The sequence below is a fragment of the Danio rerio genome, chromosome 22 (genome assembly GCF_049306965.1).
Source record: "Danio rerio strain Tuebingen ecotype United States chromosome 22, GRCz12tu, whole genome shotgun sequence".
Lineage (NCBI taxonomy): Eukaryota > Metazoa > Chordata > Actinopteri > Cypriniformes > Danionidae > Danio > Danio rerio.
Genome location: NC_133197.1, coordinates 21,264,313 through 21,288,857, shown reverse-complemented (window position 1 = coordinate 21,288,857; position 24,545 = coordinate 21,264,313). Strand labels below are relative to the sequence as shown.

The 24,545-nt window shown below is 36.2% G+C and overlaps 1 protein-coding gene across 6 annotated transcripts in view; it reads right to left on the bottom strand.

Moving 5' to 3' along the window:
- Positions 1-24,545, bottom strand: part of shdb (Src homology 2 domain containing transforming protein D, b) — a 65,697-nt gene that overhangs the window by 22,312 nt on the left and 18,840 nt on the right. For 3 of the 6 annotated variants that reach the window (XM_073936649.1, XM_005170476.6, NM_001045077.2), the window contains 1 exon segment: positions 24,006-24,218. In XM_073936649.1, the coding sequence (XP_073792750.1) occupies positions 24,006-24,218 (213 nt within the window). 6 annotated transcript variants of the gene reach the window in all.

The window sequence follows — 24,545 nt, the reverse complement described above, 5'->3', positions numbered from 1 at the left end:
GCAGGACAGAACTGACCTCATGCATTCATCACATGCTCCTGTGATGAGAGCAGCACTGAGTAGGAGTGTTTTAAATCAAATGGGAAGCAAACGGGAAGGTATTTTTTCGAGCAGTGCAGTGACTCAACAGCGAGCTCAACAGATGCGGGACACTGGAGCGGCAGAAACGGAGAGGACGGGTCAAAGTTCACCTTGCTCGCCACAGATGGGCTCCTCCTCCAGCTGCCCGACCGGAGGAGGCCATGGCAGCTCACTCAGATCTTTCATATCTACGCCGGCGAGGAGAAAGTGAATGATGAAAACAGCATAAGACGGCAGGAGACAGAGATAACAGAAGTAGAGAGACACAATCCAGCGACGTCAGCCTTCACGCATTACTTATGAGGCAGGAAATGCAATGTGAGAGCTGACTCGACATCTAATTAGCATTTCAATCTCATAAATCTCATTAGCAACACACATAAATATACATGCACTCAAATAGAGGTCATTGTGACACATTTAGTGTTGTCACGATTACCAGTGACAAAATAAACCCCTGTAAAATTTATGGCGGTTACTACTACAGGTTAAAATTTTCAATATCTTTAGAACCGTGATTGATTATCATGATTTTTTTGAAAACGATAAATCCTGTAACATTACAATAAGCTGTTGTGTAAAAAAAATTTATGTATAAACGGTTTTTAAATAAATATTTAAACATACAGTTACAGCATTTTGTCTATCTATCATTTAATGTATAAAATAATAATGCTGCACTTTATTGAGATTACTGGTCTGAAGCTGAAAGCTGACTTTACACAGTTAGAATCACAAATCAAACCACAATTCAGTCAGAAAATAAATAAATAAATAAAAATGGCAATTAGAGATTTTTGTCAAATCGTACAGCCCTTTTATAAAGCAGCGTTATATAAAACAAGATAAACCTGGATTCTTGTGAGGTTGATTTCTAAGTGCAGGTGTAGCAAACAATACCTTGAATAAGACAAACTAATGTTCCTACAACAACAACAACCTATGTACATGAAATAATACAAACAAAAGTGAACAAATCCAAAACGCACAGATCCTTGTTTAACCACAAAATTGCATAAAGCTGCTAATTTATTTGTTATTTGTTCATTTTTAGATAAAAAACTGCCTTTAGGGTGTGTCAGACAGTTATTCTTGAATATCATAAGCTCATTTTAACAAAATCACGTAAAAAATGATGAACAATTAGGGCTGCACAATATATCGTTTCAGCATCAATATCGCAATGTGCGCATCTGCAATAGTCGCATCGCAAGATCTGCAAAGTTCAGTCTGGATTACAATTGACCAGAAGCTAGAGAATTGTATTTAATAACGGGTCTTTTTTTCAATTTATACAAATGATGCAACAAAAACAAACAGATCAAAGATCCCCAACAACTTCACTGAGCAATAATTACAGCACAGTGCCATCCGTCACGCTTTTGGGTCCCCTTGAAACATTTCCATTGTGTGCTTTTCTTTTTTGTGTTGTGAGAAAATGTGGCGTGTTTTTGTAAATTGTTTGGATTGTGAGACAATGCAGAGTGTTTCATTTATTTGTTTGAGTTGTGTGAAAATGCAGCACATATGCCGTCAAACGGACGAGGATCTTTTCTTAATTTGCTGGTGTTTTTTGTAACTGCACAAGTTTTTTTTTTTTTTTTTTAAATGTTAAGCTTTCTTTTTTTACACACCTACTCACAATATCTTGCTTGTAAACCAATCATGCTTGAACATTTGTGCCCAGATTTGAATGCTCTAAATATAGTTAAATAGCAATGCTTATATGTGGAAAAAATAAAACTAAATTAAATGGTTTTGTTGTTGCTGTTTTAACGCCAGAGTTTTCAGGGAAAACCAGCAGAATGGAGCGACCCGGGATTTCTGAAATCCCATTTAAAATATCTTTCATTTATTCTGTGAAAATGAGCTAAATTCTTTTTGTTTGGGAATGACATGAGGGCAGGTAAATGACGACAGAATTATTCATTATTCTATAATTTTTGGAAGAAACACACTTAAAAAAAAAAAACTTTTTAAAGTAAGTGGTTTCAAACTATTTATATGGGCTGAACTTAACCAAACAAATACAATTTTATCAGGTTTAACTTAATTTGTTTAAGTTTAGCTCAAATAAATGGTAAATGAATAAATGTATTGAATATTTTTTTCAGTGCATTTGACCAATGTTTTAATTAGTGTTTTAATTACCAGTTATTTTTTAATTGACAAAAAGTATTTAAAAAATTTGTTGTTTTGCAAAATAAACTCCTCATTTAACAATTTTTGTATTATTAAGCCATTTCTGAATTTTCATAGGATTTTTAAAAAATTCATGATGTGACATATTCGTTCCAAACATTCCATACTAGTCAACCCTAATCATCTCAATCACAACTCGCACAGAAATACGAGGCGTCTTGTAATGCATACAAGCACATCACACTCTTCAACAGGATTACAACATGAAGAATAGGCCGAAGGGGAGCAGGGTGACATCTTTATAAACAGACCACCACCCGACACCTCCACCCCCTTCATCGAACACGACGAGGTGATGTTTGGAGAAAGAAGCAGGCGGGCTCAAACGTCCCCCGCCGACTGCTGAATTATTGAAGACTGAATGTCACAGACTCTTTCGCCTCGCTCCCTGTGCATTATTGATGCCTGGCGCGGTACAATGGTCCCATCTGGAGAAGCAGAATCAGAGCCGCGGACCCGCTAATCCTCCTTCAAACCCAGCTAACACTGCGAATAATCCACATAATTCCACCAATAATTCTGCTGGTGCCACAAATGACCTAGTGTAAGTCTTAATGAAGCAGCTAAAGTCACCCATCAACCAGGAAAACTCAATTGCATGCCTCCTGACTTTAAATTATACACACATGGATATGGATATTAGCAAATATAGAAGAAGATTTAAGGAATAGCATTCAAAAATAAAAACTAAATAAATTAAACTTCATACTTTAAAATTTTACATAAAATTAACACAAAACAAAAACAAGAAATATACTATTAAGACAAGTTTGGTTGGGTTTAATTAATGTTTTTTTTGTAATTTATTACGTAGTTATAGCCCTTTAAATATTCTGTAAACTGAAAAAATAGCAAAAAATAAATAAAAATAGCAAAAAAATTTACATTCAAAATAAATTATATAACTAATATCCATAATATCCTATTATATGCAGAAATATGCTATTCAAAAAGAAGAAACATTTCCAAAAAAACACAAGTAAACATACTATATTTAATATATTTGTAATGTCAAATTTTACACAGATTTTAGTACTTAAATATTTTTTTTTACTTTCCAAAAACATAATAATATATTAGACACAAAAATGCTGTAATATTGGTAATATTAAATTTAATTACATATACACTGATAATATTAAACCATAATAATATGAAGCTAAATGTGTTCAAATGCAAAAGCCTCTAAAGTGCGTGCTGAAGTTGTCTTTTAGACTGAGCATTTCTCTCAGACTCGTGTTTAGGTTTGGTAATTTCACTTTTATTGTAATGAACAGGTTTTTATCATTTCCTTTAAAGTGAAATAACTGAACAAAATGTATAGGAGCCATAAAAAAGGCACATTTAAGAAGAACATTTTACTTGGAAGCTTTATAATCTAAACTCTTCAAATTTATATACATTAATGTATTTACTAACAATAAGTATGAATAATCTTATAAAACAGTTATTAATCCTAGTTCAACATTTATTAATGCAAAATTAAAAGTTTAACTTTTCGATCTCATTTAATAAACTGTAAGTGCCGTCTAAAATTCTCTTCTAAAATGATCATTTATCTCAAAATACTGTTCATGTCTAGTTATTTCCCTCTAAAAGCAATGCCAAGAACCTATTCTTGCCATAAAAGTGAAATTACTGAAACTACACGAAAGGAGCCTGAGAAAAATTGCTCATTTTAGAAGAACATTTCAGATAGCATTTAGAGATTTTTGCATCTGAACTCTTCTAATATTGTAATATATGTTTAACTAATTATTTGTTCATGTTTTTAAATGCATTATCTAGCATTAACTAATGGACTACTATTTAAAGTGTCACCAACATATGTAAACATATGCATACACACACCCATACATATACAGTCAAGCCCTAAATTATTCATACCCCAGGGTTAAGCTCTTAAACTGCACTTTAAGCTGAATACTAAATATTAAATACAATAAATATTATGTACTATCATCATGTCAAAGATAAAATAAATCAGTTATTAGAAATTAGTTATTAAAACTATAATGTTTAAAAATGTGTTCATCAAACAAAACTTGGGGGAAAAATATAAAATAATTCAAATTTAACAGGAGGGTATATATATATATATATATAATTTTTTCATTCTCCAGTCTATTCGGATCTACCCAAACAGAGAGCTCGCTCTCCAACTCTACAGGTGTCTAATCATCTTCTCCAATCGTCAACTGTATGCCTCTAATGCTCCAGACGAAGCATCCCATCATCAGTCCTGCGCTTCCAGCAGGCCTGTCAGACCCAGTCATAGTGACAAAGGGCAGCGCATCAGTGCCTGTTAGCCGTGGTCCAGCAAAAAACCCACAACCACTCGCCACAAAAGGTCATCTCTCGGCTACAATACATCACGCCGGGACAGATGGCCACTCCATTCCCTCATCATTACTATTAAAGCCCAAACCTACTGAGAAATGGCTAGAAATGTGCCGAGACGGCAAATTACTCGGTGCGAAACTCCATCTGGAGTCAGGAAAGGCTCATTTGTGCATCTCATAAAAAGAAACGATATCTGGATCACTGGAAAACTGTGATTAAGTCTCAATTTACACAATAGATGTTATTACCGAAGGTGCAAACAAACTCTTAATGCGCTTTCTGCTTTGGTAGCGCTTTATGTGCGTTGTAAAATCTCATCTGGAGGTTTTTTCTAGGGATCTGGATTCAATTAACGCGCTGGGGTGTCTTACATGCATAGGTTTTACTGCTAATAGTGACAATATAAATGTGGAAGATGCAGAAGAATAAATCACAGTGCTTTTCAAGCATTTTACAATGCACAATATATTTCTTGATATTTACAGTAAACATGTTGCTATAAGGCCTACTTTCAATATATGATCACAAAATGCACCAAATGTTTACTTATTATAATAGGGTATATGCCACGCTAGTGTTTTTCCCATACTGATAAACTTCCGGTGGCCTGTTATTGTGAACTTTTTTTCCATTTTATACAGTTTCTTTTACAGCATTGATGTTGTAATGTCATTAAAATACATTCAGTTAAATAAACTTTGGCATTCATTTAGTTGCTCAAGCGTAAAACGAGACAAAAAGCAGTTTACTCGCACGCGCCCGTCAAATTGGCAGGCTAGCTCAGAAGCTCCATTGAATATACTGGGGTAAAATAAATGCTTATATTAAAAAGACATGGCAGTACAATCTGAGACGCACTTTTTATCAGATATCACTTAGCTAGTGGAGATCGCTAATTTAAAAAAAAAAACAGACCTTAAAGCGCCGGTTTTTGCATTGGCATACAGTTCGCCGGAAGCGTTTAACCCAGGTTACTGGCATATTAAAAGTCCTATTATCATGCTTCGGCATATACCCTATTATATATATAGGTAGACATATAGATTGACTTCTAGTTGATCCTTTGGTATCACATTTATCACATTTTTGGTATAATTTATCAAAATAAAATATGATCATCCCTTGATTTTTAATGATTTCATTAGGACAGTAAGGTCTGACTTTGATTAGACAAAAGACTTTTCACTTAACAGAAATAATGTACAGTTTTGAATATAAAGTCATGCTGCAGTGGAGAAAGAATTCCTATTGTGTATGAGCTTGGAGAACTGCACCTATCCATCTCTGCAATTACTCAAATAACTTAAGCATTATTGCAGGACTCCCAGAGTCAAGATTCTTTAGATTCATCTTCCAATGCCTTATCCATCTTACCCCAGACATGCTCAATAATGTTAATCTCTGGTGACTAGGCTGGCCATACCTGCAACACCTTGACCTTCTATGCTTTCAGGAACTTTGATGTGGAGGCTGAAGTATGAGAAGGAGAGCTATCCTGCTGAAGAATTTCCCTTTAGCTGTGGTTTGTAATGTAATGGGCAGCACAATGTCTTGATACTTTAGGCTGTTGATGTTACCATCCACTCTGCAGATCTCTCTGTGTGATTTTTGTGAGAATCTTGGGTACATGCGGGTTCCAATAGGTCTTCTGCAGTATTTATGATAATTGGGATGCAGTTCAACAGATGATTCATCAGAAAACTCAACCTTCTGCCACTTTTCCAAATGATCAACTAGAAGTTATTATTATCTATTACCCTTACAACTGTGATTGTTGAAAATACTTTTATCAGGTCAGGGTTCAACCCTAAGGACATTTTCTATTGGCCCGACTGAACCAGCTGTTCAGATTTTTACTTGCCCTTCCAAAATTTTCACTGGCCCAACCAAACCAAATAAATAAATAGAAAATAGCTATTTTTAGCCACATATTTTAAATAATGTGTCAAAAATAATGTCTGTGAATCTACAATTTAAATATTTAATAAATGTTAATATATTTGGCAGTAAAAAACAGCAGTGTGGAAAATGTGCAGGTATTCTATTGTCAAACAAAAGGTGGCTGATTTAAAAGTGATAGAAAACTATGCAAAAAATCACTTCATTTTTTCATTGTTTTGTACCCATTTAAATATCTTTTTCCACAACGTTGGAAACAGAAGTTTTCTTTTAGAATCATAATTTAATGTTGCCGTCTTTTTACTGTACTGATTTTTACCAGGTTGTGGAAAAAAATGTACTTGCTGCTCACAACAACCAACCAGATAAAAGGAACCAAAAAGAAATATGGTGTTTACGACTTCACAGAAATCGTGGCATTCAAAGACTTTAAAGCACAAATTGTTTTTAGATTCTAAGACTGTATTTGCACACAATTGACAAATAGTCGCAGGCTAATTAAAATTTGATGACAAGGCAGCACTGGCCTGATCAGGCCAGTATCGATTCTCTCTACCGTCCCGAACATCTTTAACACTGGCCCTGGGCCATCAGGCAGTCCTTATTGTTGAGCCCTGCAGGTAGTTTATAATGTGTTTGACTTTGCGTGTATCTATAAGCCTAATTTGTCAGTTTTTATTCAGTATGGTTTTAGGCATTTATTAGTAAAATAATGTTATTTTTTTCTATATAATTCTGATAATATTTCTTCCAAATTCCAAATCAAACTATTGCCATTTAGAGCTTTTTTCCAGAAAATGACAGATTTAAATGTTTTTGTTGTTGTTGTGAAAAAAGAAATCAGGGTTATTCCACTAAATATTGAACTATTCTGAAGTTAAAACATTAGTATTATGTCTAAAACTTAATATACACGTCTCACCTATTTTTTATACCAAAATTGTATCTAAACTACAACATTTTCATTTAATTTTTTGAAACGAAATCAAGCCACTATGTGTAAAGTCAAAGAAATTGGATCAAATCTCTCCATAGCTAATCTATATTACTACTAAAAAATGTAAACAAACATTTAAACAACATCTAAAAAACTGACTAACATTTTCCTGCCACTAAACTCGTTGTTTAAATCTATTTTATATAGCTAGCTCTCAAACGTAGTGAAATATGAGATGCTTCGTAGAAATGCATATTTATATTTACCGCACAGGGACTGTAATATCGGCCATGGCGATAAATAAAGCTAATGCGCTATTTACCTCACTTACTGTTCTCGTAATTACCGGAAAACAGTACTAAGAAAATCCCATTTCTCTCCTTTCATTACATTCATCCTTTTCCGCTCCAGTGTCTGAGCTTTTTATCTTCCGTAAACCACTTACCGCCCTCTTTCCTCTCTCGCTTTCATTTTTCCTCTTAAGTGAGATGATATTCCCTATTCCATCCCCCCCGCATGTGTCTCTCTGTCTCTCCCTCCTGCCTCAATGTATTTGTGCAAGAGCGAATTACCAGGACATGCCTTTTCATTACTGTCACAAAGCGAAAAAGAGAGAAAGGGAGGGAAATAAATTGATAGAGGAGCTATTCTCGCTTCCCTCAGGCTTGCTTACAGTGGTTTGACAGACCCGGGACACGCAGGACACCACTTTTTCTCTCCATTTCACTTGAACAGACCATGCTCCCCTCCAAAGGCCTTCCAGCCAGACCAAACACCCTCTACACAACTTGAATCATTGGCACTTCAGTTTTCAGTTGCAGGACAAGTGTGTAAGGAGCTTTGAAGCAGCTCAATGCTTTCAGGCATTTAAAGACAGTCAAGAAGTGGTCAACATGTCATCAGAATGAGAAAGAAAGATGATTAATGGACTTTGAACATTGGTTGTTAGTTGCCAGATGGACTGATCTGTATATTTCAGAAACTGCTGATGTTCTGGGATTTTCTTGTACAGCTATCTGTGGTTTTTACAGAGAATTGCTTGGAAAATTATCTGGCAGGAGTTCTGTGGGTGAAAGTTCCTTAATGATGTAAGAGAAGAATGACCAGAGTGGTTTGAGCCAATAAGAAAGGCAACACTCACTCAAATTACCACTTGTTACAATTGAGATCTGATAGAGCAGATGAGCTACATCAGCAAGAATAACCACACTGGTGACACTCCTGTCAGCTGAGAACAGTAAACTGAGGTTATGTTGAAGACAACGATGTAGCCAAAAGCAGAATTGTTTTTTTTCCCTTTTCAGACTGAAAAGGTTTCACGTTTACACATTTCCAAAAATCAGTAAAATCAGTTAAAAAGGCCCAAAATGCTGTAGTACTGTAACAACGCCCTTATTTTGCTCTAGGGAAAATGGAGTTTGACATTTAAAGTTACAATTAAAATAAAGGTATATAGCTAGCTAGCTCTCTGCAACTTTCACATGGTCACCCACCATAGCTAAGCAGGGCTGCGCCCGGTCACCTGCATGGGAGACCACTTAGGAAAGCTAAGTTGCTGCCGGAAGTGATGTTAGTGAGGCCAACAGGAGGTGCTCAACCTGCAGTCTGTGTGGGTCCTAACGCCCCAGTATAGTGAAGGTGATTCTATACTGCTCAGTGAGTGCTGTGTGGTTGTTAAAAACCCCAGGATGGCCTTTGAAAAAAAAAATTGGGGGTTTAACCATGGCATCTTGGCCAAATTTGCTCACTGGCCTCATAACCATTGCCATATCATAATTGGCTTCACTTTGTCTTCTCTCCACCTATCAGCTGGTGTGTGTGGTGTGCAGTCTGGAGCATTATGGCTGCTGTCGCGTCATCCAGGTGGATGCTGCACACTAGGGGTGGATATGAAGATTCCCCCAATGTATAAAGCACTTTTAATGTCCAGAAAAGCGCTATATAAATGTAGGGAGTTATTATTATTATTATTGTTATTATTATTATTATTATTAAATACAGTGAGTGAAGTGTAAAGACAGCCATAAGCAGCTGTACCAAAACTGTAAATTTATTTATGCCTACCAAGTGAAAAAAAACAAGATTTAATAAAAAATAAGAAAAAGAATGTATTATATTACTATTTAGAATATATACAATATGGTTGAAACAAAGACGGGGGAGGAAGAGAGCTTGCAGTAGGAACGTGGGCGGCACTAAAGAAAAAACAGCACCTAAACAATCTCTAACTCATCAAGAAAGTATTATAACTGACTACATAAAAAAACAATACATAAATGAACAATCGGTGTGTTGAGGCAAGTCAGAGCTAAACCCTGCAAGGCACAGGACCTCCCGGAATGAGATTGGTGACCCCTGCAATAGAGTATTCCTACGTGTAGCAAAAATGTGTCACTCCTTATGGGACTTCCTTATCTGTTCACTTTGCTCTCACACCAATTCCTAACTTTTTGATTTAGTGGCTAATTAATGTTAATTTCGTACAAATTAACTCTTACAATTTAGTATCATTTGCTCATCATCTAATGACGCTTGGGTTTAGGGGCGGGGTTGTGTGCAAAGCCTCCTTTTTAAAATGTAGATTTTCATACGACTGAACTCGTACAAATTAGCAACTAAACTAACAAAACTTAAAATACTTGTTTTCTCATGAGATCAGGCTGGTTAAAGCACAACACACACAATTACATATCCTTGGCCAGTATTTAGAACTGTCACCTTGCTAGTAAACAATACCTGTAGGGAAGTGATGCCATGGTATCAGTGTCTCTGTTAGACTTGCTATATGGGTAAGATGTGTTTCCGCTTTCAGGTTCAGTAAAGTAAATGCTGAAGCAGCATTAGCCAGAATCAGGCATTTAAATGGCCATGGCAAGAGAGGCATTTTCAAAAACTTCCATTTTGAATGCTGTTTTTAAATGTATGTGTTTTCAGAACCAAAAATGTTGGTGTGTAAACAGACAAATTGTACAAAATTGTACTCATTTTTGGCTGAAAACATTGCCCCAATGGCACAACGCTGAAAACTGCAAAAAGGTTACTTAAACTAATGAGTCTTGATTTTTGCTGGAACACTTGGAAGGTGAGGTCAGAATTTGGTAAAAATACAAGCACACAGACTCATGCATCCTTGTATCTAATGTAAGGGATTTATTTCTGGTACAGTTTGGGCCCCTTGATGTCAACTGAGCATTCCACAGCCCAGCTTAGTATTGTTGTTGAGCATCCGTTTATGACCACATTGAACCTATTTTTTATGGTTGATAAAAAATGCTTGATAAATCTATGGTTATATCAAGCAGGATAATGCCACAAAGCTGAAATGATCTCAAACTGTTTTTTTTTAATATGTCCATAAACTCAAATGACTCCACAGTTACCAGAACTCACTCCAGTAGAGCACCTGTGGGATTTGGTGGAATGGGTCATTCAGATCCTGGATGCGCAGTCGATAAATCTTCAGCAACTGTCTAAAGCTGTCATGTCAAAATGGACCTAATTCTCTGATGAATATCTCCAGCACTATGTTGAATCAATGCCATGAAGAATTAAAACTCTTCTGAAGGCTAACAAAGTGGCGAGAGTGCATCTGCTTAAAGATTTCATGCACAATCCCTCACTCTATGACTCCATGTGGCCAATTTGGACCAACAGACACCAAACAACAGCAATGGAGCCTTAATTGGGTTGTCTTGTATAAATTCATCACCCCTGTTGGCGTCTGATGGTGTTTGCTCCTGTTCCTGAATCAGTGCTTGGCAGGTCTTGGAAAGTCTGAGAGGTAACAATGTAATCTGGTGACTGTCCAAGTTGGTGAGCATCTGTCACTGTAATGTGAATCAGCCTTCAAAGGGATAGTTCACACAAAAAATGAATATCTGTGATCATTTTAAACCTATTTGAGTTCTGTTGACCACAAAAGAAGATATTTTGAAGGAAGGAAACCAGTAGACATTGACTTGCATAGTATTTTCCTTCCTACTATTAACATTCGTGACTACAGGTTTCCAAAATTCTTCAAAACACCTTCTTTTGTGAAAAAATCAAAGGTTTGGAACCAATTTACAGAGTAAATGGTGAGAAAAACATATCTTATGTGTAATCTATGCATTTAAAACTGCAAAAGCAACTGCAGAATGCATAGAAGCCAACATGGATGACAGACAGCTTCACTGGCGTCTACATCCTCAACCATTTCAACTCGATGATCTACAGTCACCGGCGTGTTGCTGAATGCATCTCAGTGGTTGATTAGCACGGTAATGAGTGCAGAGGGGCTTGAGGGACATGCCGGGCAGCCGTGTGGCTTAAATGATTGTGGTAATTGAGTGGATAGTGACAGCTTTGCAATGGCCTAATTAAGGCTCACTGGACTGCGGCCAAGATTTTACCGTCATTGCCGCACTTTTAACAACCGAACCGAGGCGGAAAATAGAGCTGAAATGCAAATAAAACCAAACCATCTGTTGTGATGGAATGTCAACACGCAAGCTAAGGAGTTTGGGACTGGTTTTCTTTGATGTTATATATCGAGCGGTCGCATTAAAAAGCTGCACATGCCGCTTGGTAGTCACTTATAAGTGTTCCTTTAAGACTATATGCTAATGTAAACTTTTCTGATTAGCCAACGTCTTTGAATGAGAAATGAGGAAAAGCACCACCGTCAAACCATAAAATGAAACCATCTGTTGTGAAGGTATGTCAACATGCAAGCAAAGTAGTCTGGGACATGTTTTATATGACATAACCTTGAGTGATCGTGCTAAAAAGCGCCGGAAACAGATGGGACATTTTTTATTTGCCTTCCTGAGGGCCACTCACGTTAGTTATACTTCTTGCTAATGCCAGCATGAAAATAAAACTAGAGCATCTGTTTGGAAGGTATGTCAACATGCAAGCAAAGGAGTTTAAGGCTACACAATATACTGGCGGATTGTGTCAAAAAGAAGAATACACTGTCCTCTAGGACTAAATGACACTGGAAAAAAATATTGAGATATTTTGTTTTTCTGTGATCTTCGTTGCAATATGAATACAGTTTTAGCATATGACTTGAACAGCTACATTTTTGAATGCTTTGTAATTTTTAGATTGATTGGGATGATTCCATAGGGGGTTCATCTGCATGAAATGTAATACACAAACTCAGAGATGGGAAAAAATTAAGCACAAATACTTCGTTACTGTACTTAAGTAGATTTTTCTGGTATCAGTACTTTATTCCACTATTTATTTTTCTTACAACATTTTACTTCTACTTCTTACAATTTTGCAAAAATATCTACTCCTACTCCTTACATTTTGAAATCAGGCTTGTTACTTTCATTTTCATGTGTTTGGTGGCGCGATCTAGGTTATTTCTTAATTTGAACGCTTTTGATGCAGTCAGCTTTTTGATGCTTTTTCATCAGTGCGCCTGTGCACTGCAGTGCATGGCTTTTACAAGCAAGGCAATCACACACTGTATAGGCTATTTATAAGGATTACTATGAGAAAGGAAAAAATAACTACACAGATAAGACAGAGGGAGACGGCGAATGTAACATGATTAATGCTGCCCTGTTTACACAGAAAGACACATTTCACAGATCCCAGGTAAACAAGACAGAAGCATTCCAGTTCAAAAATATACAATTTAAATGCTTAAGGTTAACAGTATTTAGTCCACTTCCAATCATACTGCATGGGATTTTTTTTTGGTCTTTTAATTTAATACAGTGAAAAAAGTTTATGCATTGAGATTTTTTTCTTTTATTTTCGATACGTTTATATTCCTTAAACAGAATTTATGCTGTTTAACAGTTTTGTCATAGATTTCTTTTATTGACTATATGATTTTGCATGATGCAGTCAAATACTATAAGGATTTATTTTAGCAAAAGAAAATATATTTTCAATATATTTAATAAAAAAATATTCAAATATAAAATAAAAAAAAATCTAAATATTTTGGACAGAATTTAGTGTAAAATATAAGACATTATTTATAAAGACATACAGGCCTACAGAATTATTTTTAGAGTGTATGAACATAAATGTTTGTTTTTGATCTAACAGCCGCAAAACTACATGCTGAACGCTGTGAGCTTGCGTCAGGATGATGATACATGGGAAAAACTGGATATTTACCTAACTTGTGAAACTAAAACATGTAGTATTAATGGTTACTTTTTCCTTAAGTACATTTTGAGGCTGTACTTTACTTTTACTTGAGTACAAAAGTGTAATCAGTACTTCAACTTTTACCACAGTCGTTTTAAAGTATCTGTTCTTCTACTTGAGTAAAGGATTTGTATACTTTTGCCATCTCTGCACAAATTACAATACAACACAAACACAAATAAAATAAAGAGTACTTTTTTGTTTTCATGGTAGTGAAAATAGTATACAGGAACAAAAAAATTAAATCAACAAAAGTAAAATATCTCTATATAGTCTTCATTGCAATGATATTTCAATAAGTCATTGTTAAAAGCAATAAACATTATACTTACTTGCGCCTGAATGCTTTAAACTCTCTTGAAATGTATTGTGCTGCTCAACTATAATCCTCAGAGATTACTATTGCAGATGTGCAGATTGCAATGCAGATGATGAAACAACATATTATGAAGCCCTACTATACGCTAATGAACACTACTCTGATTGGCTAACCTCCCTAAAGGTGAAACAAGCAGCAGCACTGAAAACAAGTTTCTAAATACTTAAAAGATATGCCAGTGGGTAAATGCTAATTTGCTTTGTCATTACCACAGCTTTTTTTTTTTTAAAGCAATGCTGCTTTAACATCTGACACAGTAAAATGAAAGCTGCAACATTGTCAGCAATTTATAACTATACTCTTCATAAACCTACTACAGCTGCATGAACGACAGATTTGCATGTTAGCCCATTTTAACAAAATAAGCTCCATAAGATCTAGTGAGCTTAAATATTACATGACTGATGTAACATAGGATGTTTTAAATTCAATTAAATTAGTATTGAGATTTATAATTTATTAATTAATGCTAGCACAATTTGAAAATGTAATACATTTAATTAACTAAATAAAAAAAGCTTTTTGAACATTAAAAAAGCCCCAAATGACAATGTCCACTTCATGTAATCTGCAGTAAGGTGTCCTTAAATGCTTTGAAAGGCACCTATAAATAAAAGGTATTATTAGGGGCCAAGCACCGTAGGTGCGTAGGCACCTATTGCTTTCGTTAGTGTTCTTATTATTATTATTATTATTCTTCTTCCGTTTCTTCCGCCGGATTTGAATGGCAGCCCATATAGGCGTATGCGGGAAAGTTGTATAATTTGGCACAATGATAGAGGACAGTATTAACATTAATCAGACCAAACATGAAGTCTCAAAATCAAACTCTCTAGCGCCACCACTTGTCCAAACTTTCACATACGTTTATCATCATAACTTTTGAACCGAATGGGCTACAATCAAATTTCTTTTTTTCTCTGATTCCTTGGCTCAGTCCGATTCAAATGCACCCTATGACGTCATTTTCCGTCATGAATTTTTTCGCGCTATTTTAAATTTTTCGAAAAACCTATTTGATCGAACTCGTCCTAGGCCATTTCTCCGATTTTCACCAAAATTGAATCACATGATCTACAGACTATGCCAACCAAAAGTTATGGAATTCAAGTTGATTTGACCAACCGTTTTCGTTTAACTTGCGATCAAATTTAACGAAGGACTTGCGAAAATGGACTTGAGACGATATCTCCGTAACGCATTCACCGATTCACACCAAACTTGGTGTGTGTTATGACAACTAGGGTCTGAGGTTACAGGCAGAGTTTCGGCGCACTGCCCCCTAGTGGTCCGGAGATATAAAAAAACTTGCTTTTTGGCTTATAACATCTCAACCTTTCGTCCGAAACTCATAAAACTGGTCTCATTACATCCGGCAGAGCATGTCGAGTCAAATGATGTCTGATTTTCACAGGTCAGCCATTTTGGGCGTCGCCCATTTTGATTTTAGGCCAAAAATGCTATATTTTACCAACATATTCACATATTATTACAAAACATGGTATGCATCTGGCACAATGATAGAGGCCAGTATTAACATTAATCAGGCCAAATATGAAGTCTCAAAATCAAACTCTCTAGCGCCACCACTTGTCCAAACTTTCACATACATTTATCATCATAACTTTTGAACCGAATGGGCTACAATCAAAATTCTTTTTTCCTCTGATTCCTTGGCTCAGTCCGATTCAAACCCACCCTATGACGTCATTTTCCGTCATGAATTTTTTCGCGCTATTTTAAATTTTTCGAAAAACCTATTTGATCGAACTCGTCCTACGCCGTGTCTCCGATTTTCACCAAAATTTAATCACATGATCTACAGACCATGCCAACCAAAAGTTATGGAATTCAAGTTGATTAGACCAACCGTTTTCGTTTAACTTGCGAAGTAATTTAACGTAGAACTTGCGAAAATGGACTTGAGGCGATATCTCTGTAACGCATTCACCGATTCACACCAAACTTGGTGTGTGTTATGACAACTAGGGTCTAAGGTTAATTGCGGAGTTTCGGCGCACTGCCCCCTAGTGGTCCGGAGATACTAAAAACTTGCTTTTTGGCTTATAACGTCTCAACCTTTCGTCCGAAACTCATGAAACTGGTCTCATTACATCCGGCAGAGCATGCCGAGTCGAATGATGTCTGATTTTCACAGGTCAGCCATTTTGGGCGTCGCCCATTTCGATTTTTGGCCAAAAATGCTATATTTTACCAACACATTCACATATTATTACAAAACATGGTATGCATCTTCAACCCCATGCCCTGAAAGTACTCAAAAACGTCTGGAGCAGCGCCACCTTATGGCCAATAGTGCTTGGCCCCTTAATTGCTGCTTGCAGCTATATTTATTATTATTATTATTATTATTATTGAGAACATGATCTAATGTATTTGTAACGCAAATAATGTTATCCCATTATTATAATATTAATAATTGTGTGTTATGACAATTTGAAAACTCATTTCTATTCATTTTAAATAGATTTTTGTTTCTCTTCCTCTTGTACAAGTGGACTGTTTCATGGCATCTGCTTGTTTATAGTTTTATATGCATGTATATACACTACCTGACACAAGTCTTGTCGACGATTCCAGTTGTAAGAGCAACAAATAATAACTTGACTTCTAGTTGATCATTTGAAAAGGTGGCAGAAGGTAGTTTTTTTAGATTAATTGTCTATTGAACTGCATCCCAATCATCGCAAATACTGCAGAAGAGATATTGAAACCCGCTTGGATGCAGGATTTTCATAGAAATTAGTCAAGTTTGAAGAAGGAAAAATCATGGTTTGGGGTTGCATTCAGTATCAAGGTGTGCGAGAGATCTGCAGAGTGGATGGCAACAACAACAACCTGAGGTATCAAGACATTTGTGCTGCCCAATACGTTTAAAAAACTACAGGAGAGGGTAGATTTATTATCAGGATAGCGCTCCTTATACTTCATCCTCCACATCAATGTTCCTGAAAGCAAAGAAGGTCAAGGTGCTGGAGGATTGGCTAGCCAGTCAACAGACATGAACATTATTGAGCATGACTGGGGTAAGATGAAGGAGGACTTAATTAATAAGGTATGTGAGTCATTGTAGAGATGTATGGATGCAGTCCTCCAAGCTCATGGGAGTCATAATATTCACTCTTTCTCCACTGCACCATGACTTTATATCCTATACCGTACATTATTTCTGTTAAGTGACAAGACTTTTGTCTAAGCAAAGTCAGACCTTACTGTCTTAATTAAATAATTAAAAAATCAAGACATAATCATATTTTATTATGGAAAGGCCATTGCCTTTCATATAAGCCACTTCTAATACCAAATGATCAATTAGAAGTTGTTGTTCATAAAACTTTGATAGGCGATAAGACTTTTATCAGGTAGTGTATGGTCTGTACTATAATTTGAATTAATTGTTTGATCTTAAAAGAGAAATTTGAAAAACATAAAACGCAGTGAAAGACATGAATGAAAATAAACTGCTAACATTTTAAACGGCAACATTAAAGCAAGAACTGCTAGAGAAATTGAATAAAGCAGTTGAATGTAAAACAAACAAGTAAACAAAATTACATGGTCTTAAACTGCATGAATTATTATTAATAAAGATGCTGCAGTGATTTAGTAAAGATTGAGAGTGATTTACTCCTTTCATGCTGTTGTTTGATTGACATTGAATTATACATAGGGCAGCAGTCACTTAAAAAGCTTTAAAAGAGCCCAACAAATGCTTTCTCGACTGTTTACAATCGTCTAATCCTTTGTGAATGTGTTTACCAGGATATTTGCCCAGATGAGCATTTGGACATAATTGTGTGCATTTGACCATTCAAGTGCAAGACAGCGCTGTAGCAAGAATATCACACGCTGAGCTTTCGGTTCATGCTTTAGATGTGTGTCAGACAGTGGGAGAAGCAGCAGCAGAGTCTTCCAAGGCTGTCGTGATTAAACATTTATTTTAATATCATACCTCTATAATGTGCAGCATCTGTAAGTAATCCTGGAGTATTAAAAATGAACATTCTTTATTGAAGAACGTCTAACATCCATGGATTTTTTTTTTCATTCCACAAAAGGTTCTTTTACGAGTTCACAATCACAGATATTTGACTGAATAGAATATGCATATTTGGCAAGCTATCCGTGGAGAGGTCTCGGTGTTTTATCCCCTTATCAGGAAAGATTGAGAGAAATACAGGTCCGAGCACAGTGTCTAGCCCGGTTCCTGGCTCATCTCCTGATCTGTACCAAAATTTAAGTTGAAATAAAACTGGACTATGCTACACAACAATGACCCAAAACATACCAGTAAACCAACCAAGAAAACAAAACAAAAAAGAGAGTTCTGAAATGGCCAAGTCAAAGCCCAGATCTTAATCCTATTAAGATGCTGTGACGTGACTTGATATGAGCTGTACATGCAAGAACCCCTCAAACATCTCACAGCTAAAATAATTCTTCTTTGAAGAGTGAGCCACTCTTTCCTCAGACTGATGTCAAAAATTGATAGAATATGCATATTTGGCGTGTTGTCTGTGAAAAGGTCTCTGAGCTCGGAAAGACACCCTAACTCACAGAGAAAAATAGGGGTCTGAGCACAGTGTCTAGCCTGGCTCCCGGCTCATCTCCAGATGAAGAAAACTGCATGTCGAAGAAGACAGAAGACAGACCGACAAAGTATACTTTAGGTTTGAGGGTTTCAAGCCGGTCCAAACAACAAACCATTTCTAGAGCTGAAATTGGCTGTATAAATGCTAAAGATGCTTTAAAGTCTCCCTCTGTCTTTCTGTCACCCTCAGCTCATCCTCCCCTCAGTCCAGTCTTCTTTTTCACTCAGCCTCTCCCCTGAGTGTGATAATCAGCACTGCTGGAGGGGCTGATGGGGGAGGAGGCAGATCGAGATGCCCCTGCACCCCTGCGGTGGTTTATCAGCCTGAGTGTGTCAGCGCCGCAGGAGAACAAACCTGTCAGAGCTGAAAGGGTGAGAGCGGGAGGGAGCTTGAAGGAGAGCGGAGGTGTCAGTGTGTGACTGATTGCAGCCCTCCACTCGCAAGGCCAGCCCCGTCTCAGCACACAAATCACTGCACTTGCACACACGCAAATCTCACACCAGTGCTTTCAGCAATGCTATTCGAGTATTCAAAACTATAAGTGTTGACAATCAGGTCAAAAGAATACATTTCTTTATGCAAACGTTGACCATGTGAAATAAAAAAAATCATGAGCTTAACATAAAATGAGACATCCTTGTTCAGATTCTGCACTTTTTCTCTCCAAAAGTTATGAGCTTTTAAAAAGGATTTGACAATATGAAAATTCATTTTTATAATTTTGTTTGATTTAATTTTGAATATTTATTATAGTTAAAGACTATATTTATTATTATTAAGACTATTATTATATTAATGCCAGATAGACAATCATTTGTATTCATCATTCAATATTCATTATTGCATTAGTAATCATTTTTAAGACAGCATTCCAGGAAAAGAACCTCATGCTAACTGTGAAACAGAGGTGGAAGTGTCAAGGTTTGGGGTTGCTTTGCTGCAGCAGGACCTGGTCAGCTCACCATCATTGAATCCACCTTGAATTCTACAGTGTATCAGAGGGGTGTTTGAGAAAGATGTGACACCATCTTTATGAAAATTAAAATTGAAATGAAATTGGAACATGCGACACGACAATGACCCAAAACATACCAGTAATTCAACTAAGAAAACTAAGAAATTGAGAGTCCTGTACTGGCCAATTCAAAGCACAGATCTTAACCCTATTAAGATGCCGTGGCATAACTTGAAATATACTGTACATGCAAGAAACCCCTCAGACATCTCACAGCTAAAATAATTCTGCTTTAAAGAGTAGGCTACACTTTGCTCAGATCGATGTCAGAAACCAGTAGATGGTCACAAGAAATATCCCACTGCAGTTATTTCAGCCAAAGGGGGTAACACTAGCTATTTAGGGGTAGGGTGTCTTTTAAGTTTTTCCTCAGTTAGAATATGCATTTTTGTAGAATTACATTTAGAGAAGATCTTGAAAAGTGTTTTTTTTTTCAGTTTTAATAGTTTAGTTATTTTACCATCCCTTAATCTTTTTTGCATTGTTAAAATGGAGAAAATAACCATATACTAAAACACCTTACAAAAAAATCCAGGCTTTTAAAGGGTGTCCAAATTTTAATTACATGACTGTATATGGAGTGTGAAAGTGTGTATATTGAGTTCTTTGCTGAGGCTGTGGATTTAAAGTAAAAATGTTGTAAACATTGACCTGCATATTATGAATCATTGGACAACATCATAGCTAGGTTTACATCAACCTATTTTAAGTGCACTTTGCACAATGGCATAAAAATAGCTTATTGCTAAGATTGGTAAACCCACGCATCTAACTAGTGTAATCTTTTTATCCGATAAAAAGAGTGCATAAACTATGATGTAAACACAGTTTATGATGTAAATAATAGGGCGCAAGACGTGTTTGCCCAAATGTATAGCCATTTTCAGACCAACGCAACCTTAATTTTTCGCCACTTTTTTTAAATAGCAAATCCATTTGCACAACTTTGTGTACTAATGGGTGTTTTGGTCTAGAAAAGACGTGTGTTAAGGCGCATTGTTGGCGTGTTGCTATTTTGAGGAACTAAAATAGACTGCGCAATAGACCAGCTGAAAGCAGGTCTAAAGTCCAACGCAGAGCGCATTAGTTGTGCACCTCGCTTTCACAGTGCTTAATACACACAGGATGTACAGCAATATGCAAGTATCTTTACAAATGAAAAAGAAATAAAGGATTAAAGAATTAAAGAAAAGAATTAAAGAATTATGTTTTCTACAAGAAAATATAAACACTACTGCCTTTATGCCTTTATTCTTTTGCTGGAAATTAGAACTGAATTTAGGAATAGTTTTGAAACAAATCTTTGTGCTTAACAAACAAAATTAATTATGTATAGGCTAATGAATGTCTAAGCGTAGCCTACAACACTGTTTCCTTAACCAGGAAAGGTTTGCTTTTATGACAAACTTTGGTTAAAGGGTTTTAGAATGATCAAAAAATTAATTATGTATAGGCTAATGGATGTCTGTGCATAGCCTACAACACTTTCTTTTTCCTTATCCAGGAAAGAGAGAAAGTGAAAGTAAAGGCCAATTGGAGGAGGTTCATTCTTTATCCTCGTGCTGCAGGTGCTCTGTTCAACTGTTTTCACACTAGTAAAGCGTTCAGTTTTCCAACATACAAAGTCTGCCATGTAAATAGCAAATGTGCCATGGCGCGACGCAAAGGAAATGGGAGATGAGACTCTGATTTGTTTATTCTCGAAACACACCTATAACTCATTAAGAGAATAAGCTCAACCCTGTTAGACCATGCGCTGCAGCACAGGGCGTTTTTTTATGTCCTTAAAATAGCAAAAGGGGATTCGGTCATGCCCTTAATGCTTTTGCGCCCTGGGCTTCAGACTTTGTGCCTAGATCGCTAAAATAGTCCTATGTTGTTATGTAATGTTTTTTTTTTTATCATTCTAAAACCCTTTAACCAAAGTTCATCATAAAAACAAACCGGACATTCTTTGCACTTTGTTTCTGTCCTCTTAACTGCAAGTAATGCATTAATCTTTTAGATATTTGGTGCCAGTTGATCAGAAAGTGACAATTTGGTTCTCTTTGACTGATTAGATGGAAATGGTGCTTTTATTTGCAAACGTTTTATGTGAAAATCCAGTTTTGCACATAAGGCTAATTTACATCAATAGATAGAAACCCAGGTAGTTTCAACTTAAAATCTCCTTTAAGGGTCTACTAAAGAAAAAAAAAAAAAAAAACTCTTTCTATATGGCCCGAGGGTGAGTGAATTACCACCAAACTTCGATTTTGGGAGAACTATCAGTTTTTTATCCCTTATTTTTCTGACATAACACACTTCTCTGTTGTTTATGAATCATTCTGTCGTTTTATTTCTGTGCTACAAAAGCAGGCCATCACATCAGCAGTTCCCGAAGACCCCTTTTCTCTCTCTCTCTCAGCTAAAAATACAGAGTGCTTTTTTTGTGGCAGTAAAGCATTGGAGTTTAGATGTGGGTTAGTGCTGCGCTCATGCATGGCACTGCTGACCACTGGTTCTGCCGTCCTGAAGCTCAGACATGCTGAGAACGGCCTTAATTAATGGAAAAAGTGTGCTGGAGGTGAGCGAGGCGGGAGGATGATTTATTCCAGTGTCACCTTGACCCCTGACGCAGAGATACAGCTCAATTAAACAGGATTGGCCCCACGGCACCGCTTTCATCTACTGGCCGGCAGCTCTGCAAAACACGCACACACACGGGGACTATTCCCTTCGTCCAATAACAGCCATATGAAGCACTTTTCGCCTCCCTTTGCCACCGAAAAAATGGTAATAACCTAAACCAAAATAAACTGAAGGAGGACATGAAAAATAAACGCTACAGGCCGGACTGGATCTTTTCTGTGGTTCCTAATTGCCGTTCTAGGCTTCTGTTTCCAAAACACTTTAAATCATTATCTGACGATCTATAAAGCTGGCCCTCCGAGCAGCGGTTGAGCATGAAACAAAGTCAACACGAAACAGGCTTCAAAACCTGTTTGACTTCCATAGTATGACATGTTTGCAAGTGAAATACGATATCCAATGATTTAAGCTGATTGATTTTTTTTCTTTGTTCCCTTTCTGCTGTAGGCAACGTTTTTACAAGTGAATCCTTCATCTACATGTAAATCTCGTAGCTATATTAGATTACTCCATTGGTGCTGTGCCACACACATATATTTTTATTTATTTAAAAAATTTATTAATTAATTAATGCAGTGCATCCGGAAAGTATTCCTAACACTTCACTTTAAAAAAATTAATGTTACAGCCTTATTCCAAAATAGATTAAATTCTTTTATTTCCGCAAAATATTACACACAATTTTATATATTAGGTATATTGACATCTGCCCATGTATATTTGGTGGTGACACATGAATAATACTATTATTATCATCCTTTTACACTTTTTGTATCTGTCCAAGAAAGCCAAACATTCGCGCTTGATTAAGCAGTGAAAAATCTTCTCTTGCTCTGAACAGTTCCTACTGCTGGTTCTATGTGTGTGAGAACTTTCAAAACTTAAATGCTCTGCAGACCCATATAGACGCACTTTTTGTTTCAAAATGCTTCCAACCGAAGTTTTTGAATCTCCTACAATCCAGGATTTGTGTATTACTTTCGGTTTCTAAAGTTGCCCTTATTTGTATGTGGTTTTGCATGACCTTTTTGCTGCTGACTGCGCGCCCAAAGCTGCGAGAGAAACATTAATTGATTAATCATTTAATAAAATATTCAGATAAACTCAGCTGCAAAATATTTGTACATTATTAGAATTGGCTAATCAACTAATTTGCCTTATTAAAATAATCTACACAATTGTATTCTAGTAAGTATTATAATTTTTAGCAATAATGTCAAGTTTGACTTTTTCTGTTATTTATTTCTCATTTGCTGTATAGTTTATTAATTTAATGATGTTAATATATTACATACTTCATACATATCTAAAATGCTTTGGCAATACAGTACTATATTATGATTTATTGCCATAACATTGTAAATGTCATGCCAATAAAGCAACTTGAGATAGAGAGAGAGAGAACATGGCTCCTAAATAGCATAAAAGTAGGAGGAATAGTGGATTTCTGAAAATAAAATAAAATAAAATTTCCTATTGAAAAAAAAGCATATAACATTATCATAATAAATAAAAATATTGTTAAAAATCACTTTTTTTTTGTTTGTCGCATGTAGAAGGTGTGTTTATACAGCGCATGTGTATTTCAAACCTGTGGGAAGCATTATAATTTAAAATAATTCACAACAAACAAATTGAATGAAAAGCTTTCAAGAAGTCTGAAAAATAGACTACTTTCAACTTGTTTCCCAAAAATCAGACAATTCAAAACACCAAGCATGTTAAAATGCCAGGTCTGCTTACCTGCGAAAGCTTTGGAGATGTGCTCCTTCTTCCACTCCCACGGCTGGTCATATTCATCTGCGGGCCTATCATCATCCTGCGGCAGCCTGCTTTCCCTGCCCTCCTCTGGCAAATCCGGCTGTCCTGGGACGCGTTCTTCATATGGGGTGTCATAGAGCTGGACTTCCCCTCTTCCCCAGCCTCCTGCTCCACCACCTGCTCTCCTCTGCAGCTCTGCAACAGCAAACAAACCAATGACAAAGCTTTCCTGACTTGAGTTTCCCAATTTTTGAGCTTGATTTTTGAGTTTTCGGTATGTTTCAGAGGTTTACATTTATCCACAGTCCAACAATAATTTGACTTTATATTTTTATACTCATATTATAATAGACATTCCAGCATCAGATCATTTCTAAGTGTCTGAAAATGCTTGGTTCAAATATCTGGTCTCTGCAAACTTTTCAAAAGTCTATACTCTGATTAGATGGACCTGATTGGATGGTCTGTTGATTTGTGATTGGTCTATGACTTATTAATCTATGAGCTTCAGCTTTTATAAAC